The sequence below is a fragment of the Candoia aspera genome, chromosome 10, assembly GCF_035149785.1.
Source record: "Candoia aspera isolate rCanAsp1 chromosome 10, rCanAsp1.hap2, whole genome shotgun sequence".
Lineage (NCBI taxonomy): Eukaryota > Metazoa > Chordata > Lepidosauria > Squamata > Boidae > Candoia > Candoia aspera.
The window spans coordinates 18,056,341-18,074,945 of record NC_086162.1 but is presented as its reverse complement, the minus strand read 5'-3'; the positions used below and the strand labels follow the sequence as shown (position 1 = coordinate 18,074,945).

General features: G+C 45.4%; 1 protein-coding gene across 7 annotated transcripts in view; it reads left to right on the top strand.

Moving 5' to 3' along the window:
* Positions 1–18,605, top strand: part of GRAMD1A (GRAM domain containing 1A) — a 47,598-nt gene that overhangs the window by 12,949 nt on the left and 16,044 nt on the right. For 2 of the 7 annotated variants that reach the window (XM_063311834.1, XM_063311832.1), the window contains exons 2-9: positions 2,890–3,109; positions 4,403–4,423; positions 8,660–8,744; positions 10,154–10,257; positions 10,345–10,440; positions 13,065–13,145; positions 13,929–14,044; positions 14,265–14,460. In XM_063311834.1, coding sequence (XP_063167904.1) covers positions 2,890–3,109; positions 4,403–4,423; positions 8,660–8,744; positions 10,154–10,257; positions 10,345–10,440; positions 13,065–13,145; positions 13,929–14,044; positions 14,265–14,460 — 919 coding nt within the window. Of the gene's footprint in view, positions 1–2,889; positions 3,110–4,402; positions 4,424–6,624; positions 7,176–7,391; positions 7,469–8,659; positions 8,745–10,153; positions 10,258–10,344; positions 10,441–13,064; positions 13,146–13,928; positions 14,045–14,264; positions 14,461–18,605 lie in introns of those variants that run through there. The other 5 variants (XM_063311831.1, XM_063311833.1, XM_063311835.1 and 2 more) reach the window with 4 other exon arrangements.

The following is an 18,605-nucleotide window of genomic DNA, read 5'->3' as shown; positions in this document are numbered from 1 at the left end:
CTCCTTCAACCATGGAAACTCCCTGGGGGACTTTGGGCCACTTCTCTTTTTCAGCCCGAGAGCCAGCATGGTGCAATGACGGAGATGCTGGAATAGGAATGAGGAGACTTGGGTTCAGTCCTCCTTCAGCCATGGAAGCTCTCCGGGGGACTTGAGGCCACTGCCTCTTTCTCAGCCCAAGACACAGTGTGGTACAGTGGTGAAGGTGCTGGGCTAGGAGCGGGGAGACCCAAGTTCTAGTTTATCCCAGCTATCAAATCTCTCTCGTGACTTTGGGTCATTCACTCTTTCAACCCAGTGCTTCACAGTGATGTTGTGGGGGCAAATAGGAGCAGAGGGTGCTAGTTTTGCTGCCTTGAGCTTCTGAAACAAAGGCAGGATCTAAATCTAACTGATAAATAGTTCAACATAACTTAGAGTCCTGTAGCCCCAGTTATCTATCCCTAATTGTGGGCTGGATTTGGATGGTATATGTGATATGAACAAGGTGACCTGCATGGCTCTGAGCAACCCCCCCCCCCTTTTCTTTTCTTTTGAGTCGTGGATCAACCTCTGTGCCAGTTTGGCCTCTTACTGTATGCATTCTGTACAGGAAGGATTGTGTTTGTTTATGCCAAACTGTATATGCCACTTACTTGCTTAAATGAAAGGGGCTCACAGAAAAATGTAAGATTCAAGGAAAAGAGCCTAAAATGATAACAGCCCCCATCCCCAATAAGTTACCAAAGACTGTCCTGTCACTATTAGTGTCTAGAAAAACCCAGCAGATGAACCAGGACTTAAGAGCCTCCCTATGATGGAGAAGTTAGGAGTTTCCATATCTTGGTAGGCCAAGTTTTCTTAGAGTGCAGGAGATGCTGCTGAGAAGATACATCATCAGGCCCCCCAACCCTGTTCACTTTGTTCTTGAAAGGTGAGTTGGAGACCCTCAGCATGACCTCCTTAAAAAAGCAGAAAAGACAGGCCAAATCTTGCTAGGAGAGATGATCTAAATACCCAAGATGACACCCAACTCCTTGTATTTTGTCCTGGGTGCCTGGCTTGTTTGCACGACCCCAAATCTGGAATCTTGTCAGCTGCTCACTCCCCATCTTGACAGTTCCTTGGAATCTCTGCAGTCTCCTAAGGTGACCCAAGCTTGGGATTCGGATCCCGTTTCACCCCTTGAGAAAGTATTTTCCTGTTTACATTCCTTTGCGCCCAGAATAATCCCCTGGATGGGAAACAGAAAATCCTGCTGATGTCATTATTCGGCTTAGCTTTACTTAAGCCCCAGGGGAATTTCTGCATCTTTAAGAATCCCACAGAAGGGAGAATGGGAGGGGAAGAAAGTAGTGACTGTTCCAGATCCTGGGATCACATTTTGAGGGCTGGCAATGCGGCTGTCAGGCTGAAACAAAACAGGTGTGGCTTCAGGCAGGCATTACTGGCAAATCTCGTAGCGGTGGCCAGGTTCAATATCTTGTTGAGCAGTGAGGATGAAACACAGATCTGACTGCAGAGAAATGCATCCCAAAGTGTTCCAATACTCAATGAGGACGTTTTTCCACGTTTACAGTTCATGGAGTACCTTTTTTTATGCAGCAGCTTCTGGCGACTGGAGGATAAATACACAGGCATCCTTTCCTGGAATTTTCTGGGCAAAGATTGCGCTTAATTTTTTGTATTTAACAACCAGCTATGTATGGAGTCAGCTCAGTATGAGAATAATCTCAGTTCTAATTTAGTTAGATTAATATTCCTCCTGCTCTACTACGAGCAATGGAAATTTCACTGTAATTTGCTTCCCTGCCTTCAGTTCTGGATAGGCATAGTAGTCTTAAGTACAAGAGAGTGTGATCCAGGTCGACTTTCTCCACTCAGCCTACCTCACAGGGTTGTTGTGAGGGGAAAACGACAAACCATAGAGGCAGCCTTGAGCTCTTTAGATGGAAGGCAGGATATTAGTATAAGGAAAAACAAACTTCTGCACAGAGGCTTGCACAGTCTGGATGTAGCTATTGAAAGGCCGGGACCGTACAAGATCCTGTTTCAGGTCAGTAAAAACTCAAAGGCCACCTTCAGCTCGAGTGGCTGCATTCACACAAACTACTAAGTTGATTAGGGTTACGTGTGTCTCTGTGTGCGGCTTAGCACGTTGAACGAGTGAAGCCAGGGCGATTGCAAACGCAGAAAATAGGTCTAGCATGTTGGCTGAATGCAGCTTGTCTGATGCAGAAAAGGCTGGTGGGTGGGAGCAAGATGGGGGTGTTTTTTTTGAGGGAGGGGGAACCCAAGAGGGCTGGGGAGGGGAGGATACTGTAATGGTATGTGGGAATGACCTTGAGAGACAGAAGGAAGAGCCTCAGACTGGACCACCATCATACGAGAGGTATTGTGATTGATGTTAGCTCTTTGAGGTAGTCCAGAGACAAAGCAGAACGATGAAGACTAGTGCTATCTTTACTGAAAGGTTACATTAACCCAGTGTCTCTCAACCTCAGCAACTTGAAGCTGTGTGGACTTAAACTCCCACAATTCCCCAGGCAGCATAGCAGTCCACACAGCTTCAAGTTGCTGAGGTTGACAGACACTGCATTAACAGAATCTTGCAATACTGAAAGTTATTTCTCCCCTCCTTTCCTTTTACTCTCCAGAAAACTAGGAAGGGTCCCTTCTGAAATGCTTCCCGTGCCCTCCCTCCTCCTCTGGGCTGAGGCATCTTTTGCATGACAGTTGTCCAGTCTGTGGCTCTTCCTCCTGTCTCCCAAGGTCATTCCCACACACCATTACAGACTCAGCTTGACCTAGGAGCTGATGCTCCAGTTGGGGCAGGTGCACGACCTGAGCAGGATCTTGACATTTCGACTGGGCCTCGGCCCTTCACGCTCTTTTTTGGCTTCCTTCCAGCAGCGGCACCTCCTCTCCCCGCACGACCCCCAGCAACTCTCCGTCCTTGAGAAAACGCCTCCTGCAGCTGCCTGCCCGGCCTGCTCCGGAGCCACCCTTGGAGACCATGGTGGAAAAGGGCACCGATAACCCTGCTGAGCGGGCCCCTCCACAGGGGCCCCCTCCGGGCAACCCTCTCAACTACCCACTCAGTGGGCGCAGCTTTATCCGCAATAACAAGGTACAGTTGGATGGGGATCTGGGGGCAGGTAAAACAGTGGTAGAAAGTCTTTTTCGAGATCTGATTGTTGAGCTGCTCAGCTGGTATGGTCCTTTTTATGCATTTCTCCCCATCTGGCAGCCCTTTGAGATAGGCCAGATCAGGAAAAGGACTCCTGAAGAAATCCCAGAAGTCTCTTTTATCAATATAGGCTATGATAACAGAACCTGAAAAGCCTGACAGCATTTCCCCTTCCCTCTTTCTTATACTGAAGACTGTCAAGGAGGAAAACCTTGAGTTTCTTTCTCACACCTTCCTGTTTTCCTGGGCAGAGTTCATGTTTTACTGATGGTTGACGTGTACCTTCTCCAAGATCATCTTTGCACTTCTCTATACCACCAGTGATGGTCAGCGGGGCCCAGAATGGTGGACTTCTTCCGTTGGGGTTTCCAGATTACAAAATGATCTCCCCCAGAAGCTATGCTGGGCCCTTTATTTCCTGCTTTTCTGCTTTAGTTATCTTGTTTGTTTGTTTGTTAAGGGCACTTCAGATATTGTACTTTGGTTATTTGCCCTTTTCCCACAGACACCTTTTTCATGTTTTTTTCCTTCTACATTTTTAAATGTATTAATTATATATGTATAATCCATATCATATCATATCATATCATATCATATCATATAACATATATAGTAATCTATTCAGGTAGTCCTCATTTAGTGACCATAATTGGGATTGGCAACTCAGTCGTTAAGCAAAGCAGTTGCTAAGTGAAGCTGCAACTGCTTCCTTCAGTTTTCCTTTGCTTACAGACCTGCGAAGCTCGTAAATGCAAGGACTGGTTGCAAAGTGACTTTTTCATCACCATCGTAACTGCGAAGTCGCTAGATGAGGCAGTCACTAAACGAGGGCTACCTGTATAATAATCTATAATAATCTAATCTTATGTTATAATGTCATAATATTACTATATAAACATTAGTTGCTGTTACATTGCTTTCTTCTATTCTTTTTCTCTTTGTTCTGTTTTATTCAAGCAAATGTTTTTTTTAAAAAGGCATTACCTGATTCAGAGCAGGGCCTGAAGGCGGAAGCCTCTTTTTACGGACTAAGCTAGGACAGGTTGTGTGCCCACCCTGGTCAATTAGTGTCCCGTTCAAGGTATTGCCTCAGCCCCCGCCCCCCTGCCCCGAATGAATGAATTCTTTATTTAAGCCAGTTCTGCCAACCTGTCAGGTTTCAAAAAACATCTTTGGACGTGTGTCCTTCCTGTGAACGGTCCTAACTTTCCTTTTCCTTTCTCTTTCTTTCAGAAAATGCAGAGCTGGTACAGTGTAAGTAGATGATGATGTTGATGATGATAACAATGATGACGGTGGTGTTTTTTATCCTGCCTTTTTTATATATAACTCAAGGCAGCAAATAGACCTAATACTCCTGCCTCCTATTTTCCCCCCAACAACAACCCTGTGAGGTGGGCTGGGCTGAGAGTGAGGGAGTGGCCCAAAGACACCCAGCTGGCTTTCATGCCTAAGACTAGAAATTACCGCCTCCTAGTTTCTAGCCCTGCACCTTCACCACTGCACCAAATCCTGTAGGAGGGTTAAGAATAAAAGCTGTTAGAAGCATAAACATATTGCCTTAAGAGAAAGAGCCAGAAGGATGAAAATTCACCGAAGAGATACAGTATATTACTTTATAATATCCCCAACCCATTTGAGTTTCCAACCTAAAGACTCTTATGAAGAAGGGAGCCCAATAGATACCCTGACCATATATCCTTTATTATAAAGGACAGTCCTTTATTTCAGAAAGCTGTCCTTTCGATTTATTTAATTTAATTATTTGTTTTCTTGGTTTGGCTCTTGATTTTTTCTTTGTAAAGCAAAGTTATAAACATAAACCATTATTATTATTATTATTTTTTATCCCTATGGACCTCTTTCAAATTTGCCCCTTTTTCAGATTTGTCCTGAAGGTGGCTGTACCCATAGAGCTCAGTCGAATCTCTCCGGTCAGAGGAGATGGGCGGTGACAAATTTGATAGATAGATAGATAGATAGATAGATAGATAGATAGATAGATAGATAGATAGATAGATAGATAGATTAATTAATTTTACGTGTTTCACCAGATGTAGTAAGTTCCCTTTGCATGTTTACTCAGAACCAGGGTTCACTGCTGCTTATCCCAGTTATCTGAAATACGGCTCTGCGTTTCAGTGGGCATTCTCCTCCCTCGGCAAGTTAAGACAGGGAAAAAAAATGAATTTGCCTCCTTACCAGATTCTCAGCAAATCTAAAACAATCCTAGGTCAATTGTTTGGCCAAAAAAAAAAAACCCTGTAAGCTTTTAAGTTAACTACAGTACTTTTGACATTTGTTGAAAGCCTAAGAACAGAGGGAGAGTTGGGGATTCTGGGGGTGGTGGTGGGGACTTCATAATTTTGCCTTTGTGTTCAGTTTAGATCTGAAACAGAGCATGGTAAATTGCGTTTGGGATTGGAAGACTAGCTTTGAAGAGCACTGAAAGGATGTCCTGCCATCTGCAGCTTGTGTTTGTTTGCATAGTCAGGACTTAGCTATTTATTTTGGAAATGTGTTCCAGGCTTCCAGTCAAATGATCCCCAAGATAACTTTCAGATTATTTATATTAAATGAGCAGAAAGTGTTGCCTGATTTTGTTTTTTAGAAAACAAAAGTCAAATAATATTTAAATAGGCTAATCTGATTGAACTTGGGGGGGACACCAACATTGGTACAGGTAGTCCTCATTTAGCAACTGCCTCATTTAGCAACTGCTCGGTGATGAAAACTTAAGTTTGCAACCAATCCTCACATGTATGACCTCCACAGGTCTGTAAAGCAAAGGAAAGCAAAGTCAGATCATATGCTCAGTCACGAGTGTTTTTGGAAGGCAGGTGAAAAACCCAGAATATAAACAGGCAAAAGGGTAAATAAACAGCTGTTGGTTGGCCCAGGCTTTGATTTGGACTAAAGTTCAACCTTCACATCTGTCTCTGGGACCACAGTTATAGGCATCTAATTCCATACTGGCTGTGTTCACACAGCATACCAAGTCTTAGTAGTTTAGTGTTTGTTGGACACCCAGCCTGCCTCCTTAATTTATGGCTTGGTGCATTGAACAGAGACGATGGTTTCATTCAGGAACCAGGTTAAGTGGGTTGTGTGAATGCAGCCATTGGCATTCCAGGCATGTGCAGAGCTCCTTTCTCACCCCCCCATCCCCACCCCCAGTTAACAGTAGCCTCCCTTCCAACCCCCTGGATCTTTGAAAGGCAGGGCCCTTTGCCGAGACTACAGATTATGCTCCATGGCGTGCGTTTTCGTTGGCTGGGCAAAAGTTCCGTCTGTGGGCAGGAAATGGTTAAGTGCAGCCTGACACCCTTTTCCCCACCCACACCCTTTGTTTCCTGTAAGCAACACCCAGGCGCCCTCAGCCAATGGCTGGGCCGTGGCACCGGAGCTGTCCTTGGAGGGGGGCGGGCTCCAGTTGTGCCTTTCAGGGCTCCAGAAAAAAACTTTCCAGCCCCCCTTCCCTTTTCTGATGATCACCAGCTTCTGCCCAGTTTCCTTTCCAGCTGCCTTTCCCACCCCCTCTCTGCCAGCAGTATCCCCTGCCTCTGGAAAAACCAAATCTTGTATCTTCAAGCCTCCTTTCGGAAGCCAAATTTCCCCTCCCTGCTTTTTCTTTTTTCCAAGCTTTTAACCATTCTCTGGATTCTCCTCTTTTGAACTCTGTGCAGACAGAAGCTGCTGGCCCATCCCACCTTCGCTTTCTCCCTCCACTCTCAAAACCCCTTCCTGTGCTGAGCCTACCACCATCCCCTTCCCTGCCTTTCCTGTGCTGCTGGCATCCTGACTTTTCTTGCATAGTTGCATAGTTTGTTCCTCCGTCCTTCCCTTCCCCTCCCCTCCGGCTGCAACAACCCCCTGCTTTCCTCTCTCCAAAACCATCAGGATGCGGTCTGCAACCCTTCGCCTTCCGGACTGTGGCTGGTCTTGCTCGCTATGACAAAACTAGGCTTTACTTACCCGTCACTGGTGGCCGTTTCGTCCAGACAAAGTAAGAGAGACAGATGCTTCCCCCTTCCTTCCTTCCTTCCTTCCTTCCTTCCTTCCTTCCTTCCTTCCTTCCTTCCTTCCTTCCTTCCTTCCTTCCTTCCTTCCTTCCTTCCTTCCTTCCTTCCTTCCTTCCTTCCTTCCTTCCTTCCTTCCCCCCTCTTATGCTTCTCAACTCTCCATTTGTCTCCTTTTTGCTCTTGGAAGGAAGGACAAGGCCAACCTAAGTCTCCTGAGTCCCCACCCCATAAATCTTCCACCATTCCTTGTCCACCTTCCCAGCAATTCCACAAATGAGTAATGTGTAGTCTTGCTCCCCTAGAATTGGGTCTGCTTGAGTTGATTCCGGGACTGATTATTGGGAGGAAGGAAGGAAATGACTTCATTAGGTTACAAATGAAAGATAGTCTGTGGAAATGGACGAGAAACAGTGTGGTGCAGCGGGGAAGGTGTTGGACTAGCAGCAGGGACATCCAGGTTCTAGTCCACCCCTCAGCCCTGGATGTCTTTGGGCCAGTCCCTCTCTGTCAACCCTATCTTCATCACCAGGTTGTTGTGGGGAAAAAGAGGAGAGAGTGCTAAGTATGCCACCTTTATGCCCCTAAAGGCAAGACAAGATATAAATTTAACCAGTAATAAGGGATTGAGGCAAGGCAGCTCCCCAGTTCACATTTCAGCCCGAACCCTCGATTTTGTTCATCACCTCTCTTTTTCCCTCCTTGAGATATCAGCCCCTGTCCCCACTTAGCAACGGAGAATCAGGTGCTGAGTTCACACCACACAGATAACCAGGCCAGCTGCAGACATAACATTAGCATAGTGTGTTAAGCTTTAACTCTGGTTAGTAGGGGGTTTGTTTTGTTTTGTTTTTGTGGCTTAGCCTGTTGTATGAACACAACCTGTTTGGCTCATTTCAGGTTGAGTGTATTGTATAGAATCCAGAAAATGGGTTAGTTCAGTAACCAACTTCAGAGCATTGTGTGAAACCAACAAATATAGTATAGAGCAGAAGAGACCTATTTTCAAATCAATTTTCAGTTGCCAAGTGCTCCGGGCAATCTTGACCAATTTCTTAGCCTAACCCACCTCACAGGATTGTTGTGAAACAAATGGGGAAATCTTGACATGCTATTCTAAAGTTCCTTGAAGGATGGGAAGGATGTATTTCTTTTTAAAAGTAATAATGGACATAATCTCATTCTGTTGGAATTCTCACTTTCTTGGTCAAAATTGCTGTCAGACCGTGCTAACAAATTTCTTCTTTCATGCCCATAGAACCCCCTTTCCTGTAAAGTCGTGGAAGTGGGTATAGATCTTGTCTGATTTGGGTGTTTTGTGCAGAAAGGGTCTAGTCCAGGTAACCCCCTGCAGATATACCTGTGTTGATTGACAAAATCATCTGGAGGGCGCCAGGTTGGAGAAGGCTGGTTGAGCTGAACATAGGAAAAACAAATCACCATCCTAAAGTGTCCGGTTATGTATTGGCAGATGCTGAGTCCCACCTATAAGCAACGCAATGAAGACTTCCGCAGGATCTTCAAAGGGCTGCCTGAAGCTGAGCGGCTTCTTGTAGGTGAGGCAGCAGAGGAGACGGGGGTTGGGAATGGCTTGTGCTTGGATCTAAATAACAGAGTGGGTGAACTGGGCAAATAGAACCATTTCCAGGGGACCGGTCACTGCATACGGGTCAGAATAATGCAGGCCATGGTGTTCTCTGTGAGACTCAATGGAAGCAAAAGTGGGACTTTGAAGAAGCAGGAGAGAGAGAGCATTGACACTTTCGAATTTTGGAGTTGGAGAAAACTCCTGAGAATACCGTGGATAGCCAAGAAAACAAACGGGTCATCAAACAAATCAACCCAGAGTTCTCACTTGAAGCACAAATGACCAGGCTGAAATTAGCCGACTTCGGACACATGATGCGAAGACCCAGCTCTCTGGAGTAGGCTCTGATGCCAGGAAAGGTGGAAGGAAAGAGAAGAAGAGGAGGACCAGCAGCAAGGTGGGGGGACTCAGTTCCAGTGCTGATGGCTGCATTGTTGGAAGACCTGAAAGACCAGGTTAGGGACAGATCATCCTGGAGAAAATCTATCTATGTGGCCTCTAAGGGTTAACACCGGCTTGATGGCACATAATCCTCAATCATCAGTGACTGCATAAAGATGATGGAAGAAGTCCTTGGGAGAACAATAGAGACCACTTTTGGAAGGTGTGGGAAATAATGAAGCAGCAAGGGAAAAATCAATGTTTTTCCTCTTCATTCTTTCAGTTTGGGGGTTGGATGTCAGCAGCACGTCCGGTGCATGACTTCATGTTTCCTACTTCAGAAGTTTAGCTCCTAACCTTTGGGGTAGTTTAGAAGCAGGGAGGGACGCATGTCAAAGATTCTTATTTCTGAATACAGCTATAGCCCCATTTAATCCTGTGCTTGCCAGAGGCTGGGTCTGGACCCGATGATAGTCTTCAAAGATCGCATTTATTCCAGAAAGCAGAACTAAAATCAATGGGGGAAAACTCCAGGGAGGGGAACAGTTGGAATGACCACATTTAGGCATTTTTGCATGCCTCAAGGTTTTAAAACACTGGTGGTTTGTAACTGTAATTGCCATGGTAATGTTCAGCCCCCCTCCTTTTTTTTGATAGCTGTCTCTCTCTGGCTCTCAGTTACAAAGTCAGCAGCTGCAACTGTACAATGGGCTGATTTTAGCCTTGGTTAGGGTGGGGTTCTGTTTTGGGTGGCATGTTGGGTATGTTTGTTGTTCTGAGGATGGGACGGACCTCAAAAATGGGTTCCCAATGAGGTTAACCATACTGTATGAGTATAGCCAGTGTATCTGAAATAAACATGTCAGAACTTGGATGACTATTCCGGGGCCTGCAGCCCCCTTAGTACCAGGCTCCGCGTGCTCTTGGCCGCCACATTTAAACTTGTACTTCCTCTGGGCCCCCTTCCATGCTCCCTGACATCTCCTCTCTCCTCAGATTACTCCTGTGCGTTGCAGCGTGACATCTTACTTCAAGGACGGCTTTATCTATCGGAGAACTGGATCTGCTTCTACAGCAACATCTTCCGATGGGAGACCACGGTAAAGGCTCCATCAGGGACTCCTGCTGATAGCTTTTAGCTCTTCCTCTCCTGGCCACTGACTTCTGTTCTTGCCCTCCCATGACAGATTTCCATCCAGCTCAAGGAGGTTATATGCATTAAGAAGGAAAAGACGGCCAAGCTGATTCCCAACGCAATTCAAATTTGCACCGAGACCGAGAAGGTGAGATTGTCATGTATTCCCTTGGAACCCAAGCCTGTGGGTAGGTGTTGTCACTTCCAAGCTTCTGCATTTTATAGCCGGCTGGCAAAGGGACCCAATCTCTGTTTTATTCATGTTTTGTATGACTGGACTTTGTCTGTAATCTGTTCTTCCTGATTTGATTCACAGGTGTTATCTATAGGCTTTTCTCTGATGGTATAATTGAAGCAAGCTGAAGCTGCACAAATCTGCTTGCAGGAGGAAGTCCTATAGTTGAATTGGGTAGAGAACCTTCTTACCTTTTTTTTTTTAGCCAGGGTGCGGGGTGGGGGGCCTTATTTAGCTTTTTTTCAACGAGCGATGTAAAACAGATGAGGATACATCATACATGAGGGCAGGGCCAAGATCTTCCAGTTCGGGGGTAGGAGGTGATTGGAACCACGTTACGCCTATTCTAGCATTTAAAGTTCACTTTCTTTGTGTGTGTGTCTCCCAACTCAAACCAGGAGAAGTCGCTCCACCAGTTGTGGTCACAAGCGGTTCTGGGGGCTGCAGAACTCAGAGTCTGAGGGCTGCAGGATGCCCCAGCTTGTTTTACAGGGTGGCTTTTCCCTGGGATTTTGCAGAAGTCCGCAATTACGGATTGGGAAATACCTGGGATTGAATCTGGAACCTTCTGTGAGCACCGAGTTCTGGAAACTTCCCGTCCTCGTTCTAGACGCTGCCCTGCTCTGTGTCCTTTGCGTGATAACTGGGGCAGAGTTTTCACAGTCCTTCCTCATGCTATTGATACAACAGCCACTCTGAAGCTGCCCATGAACGCTCAGCGCCGCTGGAAAAAAATATGGTGGCTGGAGCCAGAGAAAAAGATATGAGTCTTTCTCTGTCCCAGCTTCCTTCTCTCTCTCCCTCACTTTTCAGAGTGCTGAAGGGACACCACGGACCTTATGCGCAGTGTGAATATTTTAATAGATTTTACCCGTGGATCTGGATTATCTTTCTTCCTAGCAAATGCTGCAGCCCTGTGCAGGAAGAGACTCGCTGCAACGCGCTGATAACTTACAGTTGATGAATTGTTCCTCCTTTCCTTTCTCCCCGCTCATTCCTGTCCTAGACTAAAGTTCTTCTCCTGGAATCTCTGCTGAGCAGGGTGAGGCCTTTATCTTCAGAGGCATCTACTCCTGACCAGTGGCCCCAACCAGTGAGGCAATGCCCTTGGAAAGAGAAAGCACGTTGGGCATAGAGAACTCCAGAGAAAAATGGGTGTGTCTCAACCTCTAGGGCAGCTACTGAAAATCAGTTAATATGGAACCATCCTTTCTTTGCAGTGTGCAATGACCTGTAATTGTGCACTTTAGAGAAAACAATGCACAGCCTTCCCGCATCCCTTTCAGGAAGTCAGGATTGTAATCTTTATTAGTGATTGTGGTTAGACAGCCAGGGAGGGCTTGTAATCTTCTGATCACTCAGATGCCTCCAAATTGCCACTCGGCATATTTTCTTCTGATATTGAGGTTTGCAGTTTGAAACAGCTGAGCCCATTTCACAGAAACCTACCGTTTTTTTTTCCTGCAGGGGATCACTATACTCTTTTGGCATGTGGTTCATGCAAGAATGCATTGCACAATCTGTGCCCTATTGTGAGGCAGGAAGCCGTTTCTGTGTGTGGAGAACATGGTGATCCTCTAGACATTGCTGAACTGTCTCTCCCAGCAAGCACAGACAATATGGCTCTTGCCGGGGGCTGCTGGGAGTTGTAGTTCAGCCAAATCTGGAAGGTCTACTTAGATAGAGGGTTATCTTCCAACCTCTGACATCCATCCACCTGTGTGAACAGCAGGAGCAGGGAGAACACAGGTTGTCCCCTGCAGAGCATCTGTGATGAGAGAATGTCCTTGCGGCTCCCTAGCCAAATGTGCATGTCCATGGGATTAAATTCCACTGCCTTTGTCTGTCTGTCTGTCTGTCTGTCTTCCTATTGATCAAATCAATCAGATTCTCAGCCAGTCTCAGTAAATAAGATCATAAAACAAAGGCCATCCCATTGAAAGATCCATGGTAAAATATTAAAACACATCAAAAGAGCCAGTTTGGTCTAATGGTTAAGGCAACGGGCTAGAAACCAGGTGCCTTTGAGTTCTAGTCCCGCCTTAGGCATGGAAGCCGGCTGGGTGGCCTTGGGCCAGTCCCTCTCTCTCAGCCCAAGAGCCAATCAGGTGTGGTATGAGAGTTCTAGTCCCGCCTTAGGCATGAAAGCCGGCTGGGTGACCTTGGGCCAATCCCTCTCTCTTAGCCCAACTCACCTCACAGGGTTGTTGTTGTGGGGAAAATAGGAGGAGGAAGGAGTATTAGGTATGTTCACTGCCTTGAGTTATTTGTAAAAATAATAAAGGCAGGATAGAAAATAAACAAAATATAAATAAAAAGAACTCCGTAAATCAATACCAATCAAGCACTGGTGTCCCATCGCTCATCCTAACCCCTCCAAAATAGTTCAGTTTTCAGTAATTTTCAGAAGGCAAGTTCCTCTGTGCTCCTGAGAAATCACAGCCTAAGTGCAGCTTACAGATAGAAGCTATGAAGATTCCCCACAGCCAAACTTATTTGGGGGGCAGCCTCACACTGTTGTTCTTTGCGGTTCCCAGCATTTCTTCACGTCCTTTGGTGCCCGCGACCGATGCTTCATGCTAATCTTTCGCCTTTGGCAGAATGCGCTCCTGGATAAGGTAGGAACAGATCAGGGGAGGAGCAGCCAAGGATTTGTCATGGCTCAGTCCTTAGAGTTGTGGGCCCAGATTCAATCACGCTTCAAGATTTTTCAGTGTGGTTCCTGTACTGGGGCTTCACTATGGTCATGTCTGTCTGTCTGTCTAACAAGCTGACTTGTTTAGCTTTGATACACACATACAAACAGGTACACACACACAAGGTTCAAACGTGATGCTTAGCCAAGGTGGGCAATTTTCTGACCCTCCAGGTATTGCCGAACTACAATTTTAAGCATTCCTAGGAAGCATGGCCGATGGCGATGGATGCTTGGAGTTGTAACCTGGAGTGCCACAGGTTGCCTGTTCCAAACCATCATGTATTTTCTTGGTTCTGGCTCAGTGTCAACCAGATCAGGAAACTGATTCCATAGGAAGGCTAGAACAATACTTTTCTGATATAGGTTATAGTAACAGAATCCTGCAAGTTGGCCTGCATTTTTCCCTGGACTTAATACATGCTTCTTCTTCTGCACCTCCAGTTGCCCTAAGGCTTCTGGATTCCTTCTCCAAAGTCATCTCCATGGCTCCCTACACTTAGCACGTTGCATGAATCCAGCCATTGTGGTCTGTAAACCATAGTTTAGGCTGTTCTGCAATATGTGAACCCAGTCCGTTGTAGCTTGCTCAGCAAGCCATGGTTAAAACAAACGTTGACTTATTGTCATAAGCTCTTCAACTGCTGTGCTGTTTATCTGCTTCTTTGTTTCCTCTGTTAATGTCATGTTCTTCCACTGCCATCAGACATTGCCCCCACGAGAACTCTGGCACATTGTCCATCAATGCTACGGTTCTGAACTTGGCTTGACCAGTGAAGATGACGATTATGTTTCTCCCATCGATGATCTCAATGGCTTGGGGTGAGCATCTGCTGCCCTGCGGACAGGGCAGTTTTCCTCTGTGACAGTGAATGGAACCTGTAGCTATACCCCTTAACTCTCTCTCTGCCATCTGCATGAGATGGTGAGAAGCCTTTCTCAGTGTTGATTCCTCCATAACTTAGCCTTGCTGGTCCAGGAGATTCCTTTTAAATCTTTCTCTCTTTTGTCTCTGCCTCGCCCTGGATCACAACTCCAATAGAAGCCACAAAGAAATTGGAGATGATATCGACCTGACTGAGCTGACTTCCCGCTGCAGCGCTGACCTCAAGCTGGACACCAGTCCCTTGCTGGACAAAAGGGACACCAGTCAGAGCATCAACTCGCTGGCCAGCAGCAGTGATGGGACCACATCGGTGAGGACGGGTGATTCAGAAGAGAGCTGGAATGTTACAAAGGTCCATTCCTAGATTTTGTCTTCCATAAGAACCAGTTGTCCTACATGATAAGCTTGTATGCGTGATAAGCTGATTGTAAACTTTTCCGTTCCCCTCTTGCATATTACTTGCTCTGCATAATATCCTCTCCCCTCCCCAGAAATCTCATTTGTTTTGCATATTTTGATGCACCTATTTGACCACCTATTTGTAGGTGGAGGGAGGAAAAGTCACGCCACCAAATTTAAACAGGATAATCTTGGAAGTTGTCTGCAGGGTTCGGACAGGGATCGGAGGGTTGCATGATGCCTGTGGGTTGCCTGTCTCCAAGACTTGGTCATCTTGGGGTTAAATTAACGGATCTAAAAGACAATATCTCTAGGAACATTTTATGTAGCAGGATTGGATCATTCAAGAAAGATTCAAATAAACTAAAATAAGTTCATGGATGAGGAGTGGGGACGATCCGAGGGGTAGAAACAAAGCCCTGTGAGAAATAAGACACAGGGAATGTTTAGACTCGAGAATGGAAGACAAAGAATAGGATAGTACTCTATAGGTAAAGGTAAAGGTTTCCCTTGACGTAAAGTCCAGTCGTGTCTGACTCTAGGGGGCGGTGCTCATCTCCGTTTCTAAGCCTTGGAGCCGGCGTTGTCCGTAAGGACCCGTCCGTGGTCATGTGGCCGGCATGACTGCATGGAACACCATTACCTTCCCACTGAAGCGGTACCAATTAATCTACACACATTGGCATGTTTTCGAACTGCTAGGTTGGCAGGAGCTGGGACTAGCAATGGGAGCTCACCCCGCTGCGCGGATTCGAACCGCCGACCTTTCGATCGGCAAGCTCAGCAGCTCAGCGGTTTAACCCGCAGCGCCACCGCGTCCCTTATAGTACTCTATAGCACCCTTTAAATACCTGGAAGTCTGCCACATAGGTGGTGGAGACTAGCTCTTCATAGTTCCCAAGGACAGGACATAAAATAATGGGTGTTGAGTTACAGCAAACCAGATTCCAACTGAGTGCTGAAAAAAATAAAATAGAACCAGCTAGCTGGAGAAGTGATGGGCTTCCTTTCATCGGATGTGCAATCAAAAGGCAGTAGACTGTGATTTATCAGAGATGTTGTAACATGGATTCCTGCAGTGGGACTCAATGCTCAAAGGATCAATGCATTGATCCATTGGGACCAGGATCCTCTGGCAACTCTAGGATCCTTTGCTTCTATGGAACATCTTGAACAGAGCACAAACTAACCTTCACAGAGCTCGTGAAGGGCTTCATCCGAACCTTCAAAGTACAGGAAGGTATTGTAGGTTTGGCCCATTGTGTTCGATATTCCCCAGAGAGATGATGGGTCTCTAAACTTTCAAAGTCTGTTCCAGCTCCACCTAGTGGTGCTGGATATTAACTCTGGAACATTTAGTGTGCAAAGCACATGCATTATCATTAAACAATAGTCTCTACCCTTGGGTGCACTGAAATGAATGCCTTTGAACGATTAAAAGACCCAGGTGAAAACACTAATTTTTTTCCTGTGTGCCATACTATTTCCTACACCTTTACTTTATAAGTATAGATGCTTTACACACCTATCAGTAACTTGAAAGTTACAATCAACCGCATAAAACTATTTTAAAGTAATATCAATATCTTTACCTTGTACATGTTCTAAAGACATCCAACCCTCAATGTTAAGTAAAAGTAAAAACAAAAAACAGGGCCCTTGATGGAAAATGGGAAGCTCTCCCACTGATTAAAATAAATTTTGAGCAGAAAGTAATTCAGTTTGATTTGATCCCATTTAATAAAAGCCTTTTTCTCAGGCTGCCAAAGCAGGTGAAATTTTCAATTCAGCTTTGAAGATCAGGACTATTTTTAGATTCCTGGTCTAAAAATACTTCTTTTTTTAGCAGCAAAACAAAAGAATACAAAAATCCAACACACTCACTCTGTGGCTGTCGTTCACGCGAGCCCCACAGACTTGGGAAATGTCCAAGGACATTTCAGAATTCTAAAAATGAAGCTGATCTATTGAAACACATCTAGCTAAAATGGTTTTAGGATTCTAGCTCCACTGCAACGTATAAAGGAGAAAGATTTTAGTTCTGAAAATGATTTATAGCCCAATTCAATACATGTCTACTTGGAATTAATCCCACTGAATTTAGCTGGGTTTACTCCAGCTATGTGGGTTTGGATTACAGCCAGTTCAGATACCTAAGGATAGATACCCAGAATATGTTCTTAGCAACTGGGATTGCACAGTCCATGATGGATTTGCAGAGGAAAAGAAATCCCTAAGATTAATGGATTAGGAATCCATTGGAAAAGGAGGAAATACTCCAGATTTTGTTGTTTATTCGTTTAGTCGCTTCCGACTCTTCGTGACTTCATGGACCAGCCCACGCCAGAGCTTCCTGTCGGTCGTCAACACCCCCAGCTCCCCCAGGGACGAGTCCGTCACCTCTAGAATATCATCCATCCATCTTGCCCTTGGTCGGCCCCTCTTCCTTTTGCCTTCCACTCTCCCTAGCATCAGCATCTTCTCCAGGGTGTCCTGTCTTCTCATTATGTGGCCAAAGTATTTCAGTTTGGCCTTTAATATCATTCCCTCAAGTGAGCAGTCTGGCTTGATTTCCTGGAGGATGGACTGGTTGGATCTTCTTGCAGTCCAAGGCACTCTCAGAATTTTCCTCCAACACCACAGTTCAAAAGCATCGATCTTCCTTCTCTCAGCCTTCCTTATGGTCCAGCTCTCGCAGCCATAGGTTACTACAGGGAACACCATTGCTTTAACTATGCGGGCCTTTGTTGTCAGTGTGATGTCTCTGCTCTTAACTATTTTATCGAGATTTGTCATTGCTCTTCTTCCAAGGATTAAGCGTCTTCTGATTTCCTGACTGCAGTCAGCATCTGCAGTAATCTTTGCACCTAGGAATACAAAGTCTTTCACTGCTTCTACATTTTCTCCCTCTATTTGCCAGTTATCAATCAAGCTGGTTGCCATAATCTTGGTTTTTTTGAGGTTTAGCTGCAAACCAGCTTTTGCACTTTCTTCTTTCACCTTCATCATAAGGCTCCTCAGTTCCTCTTCACTTTCAGCCATCAAAGTGGTATCATCTGCATATCTGAGATTGTTAATGTTTCTTCCAGAGATTTTAACTCCAGCCTTGGATTCCTCAAGGCCAGCTTGTCGCATGATGTGTTCTGCATACAAGTTGAATAGGTAGGGTGAGAGTATACAGCCCTGCCGTACTCCTTTCCCAATCTTAAACCAGTCTGTTGTTCCGTGGTCTGTTCTTACTGTTGCTACTTGGTCGTTATACAGATTCTTCAGGAGGCATACAAGATGACTTGGTATCCCCATACCACTAAGAACTTGCCACAATTTGTTATGGTCCACACAGTCAAAGGCTTTAGAATAGTCAATAAAACAGAAATAGATCTTTTTCTGAAACTCCCTGGCTTTTTCCATTATCCAGCGGATATTGGCAATTTGGTCTCTAGTTCCTCTGCCTTTTCTAAACCCAGCTTGTACATCTGGCAATTCTCGCTCCATGAACTGCTGAAGTCTACCTTGCAGGATCTTGAGCATTACCTTACTGGCATGTGAAATGAGTGCCACTGTTCGATAGTTTGAACATTCTTTAGTGTTTCCCTTTTTTGGTATGGGGATATAAGTTGATTTTTTCCAGTCTGATGGCCATTCTTGTGTTTTCCAAATTTGCTGGCATATAGCATGCATTACCTTGACAGCATCATCTTGCAAGGTTTTGAACAGTTCAGCTGGGATGCCGTCGTCTCCTGTTGCCTTGTTATTAGCAATGCTTCTTAAGGCCCACTCAACCTCACTCTTCAGGATGTCTGGCTCTAGCTCACCGACCACACTGTCAAAGCTATCCCCGATATTGTTATCCTTCCTATACAGGTTTTCTGTATATTCTTGCCACCTTTTCTTGATCTCTTCTTCTTCTGTTAGGTCCTTGCCATCTTTGTTTTTGATCATACCCATTTTTGCCTGGAATTTACCTCCAATGTTTCTAATTTTCTGGAAGAGGTCTCTTGTCCTTCCTATTCTATTGTCTTCTTCCACTTCCACGCATTGCTTGTTTAAAAATAATTCCTTATCTCTTCTGGCTAACCTCTGGAATTTTGCATTTAA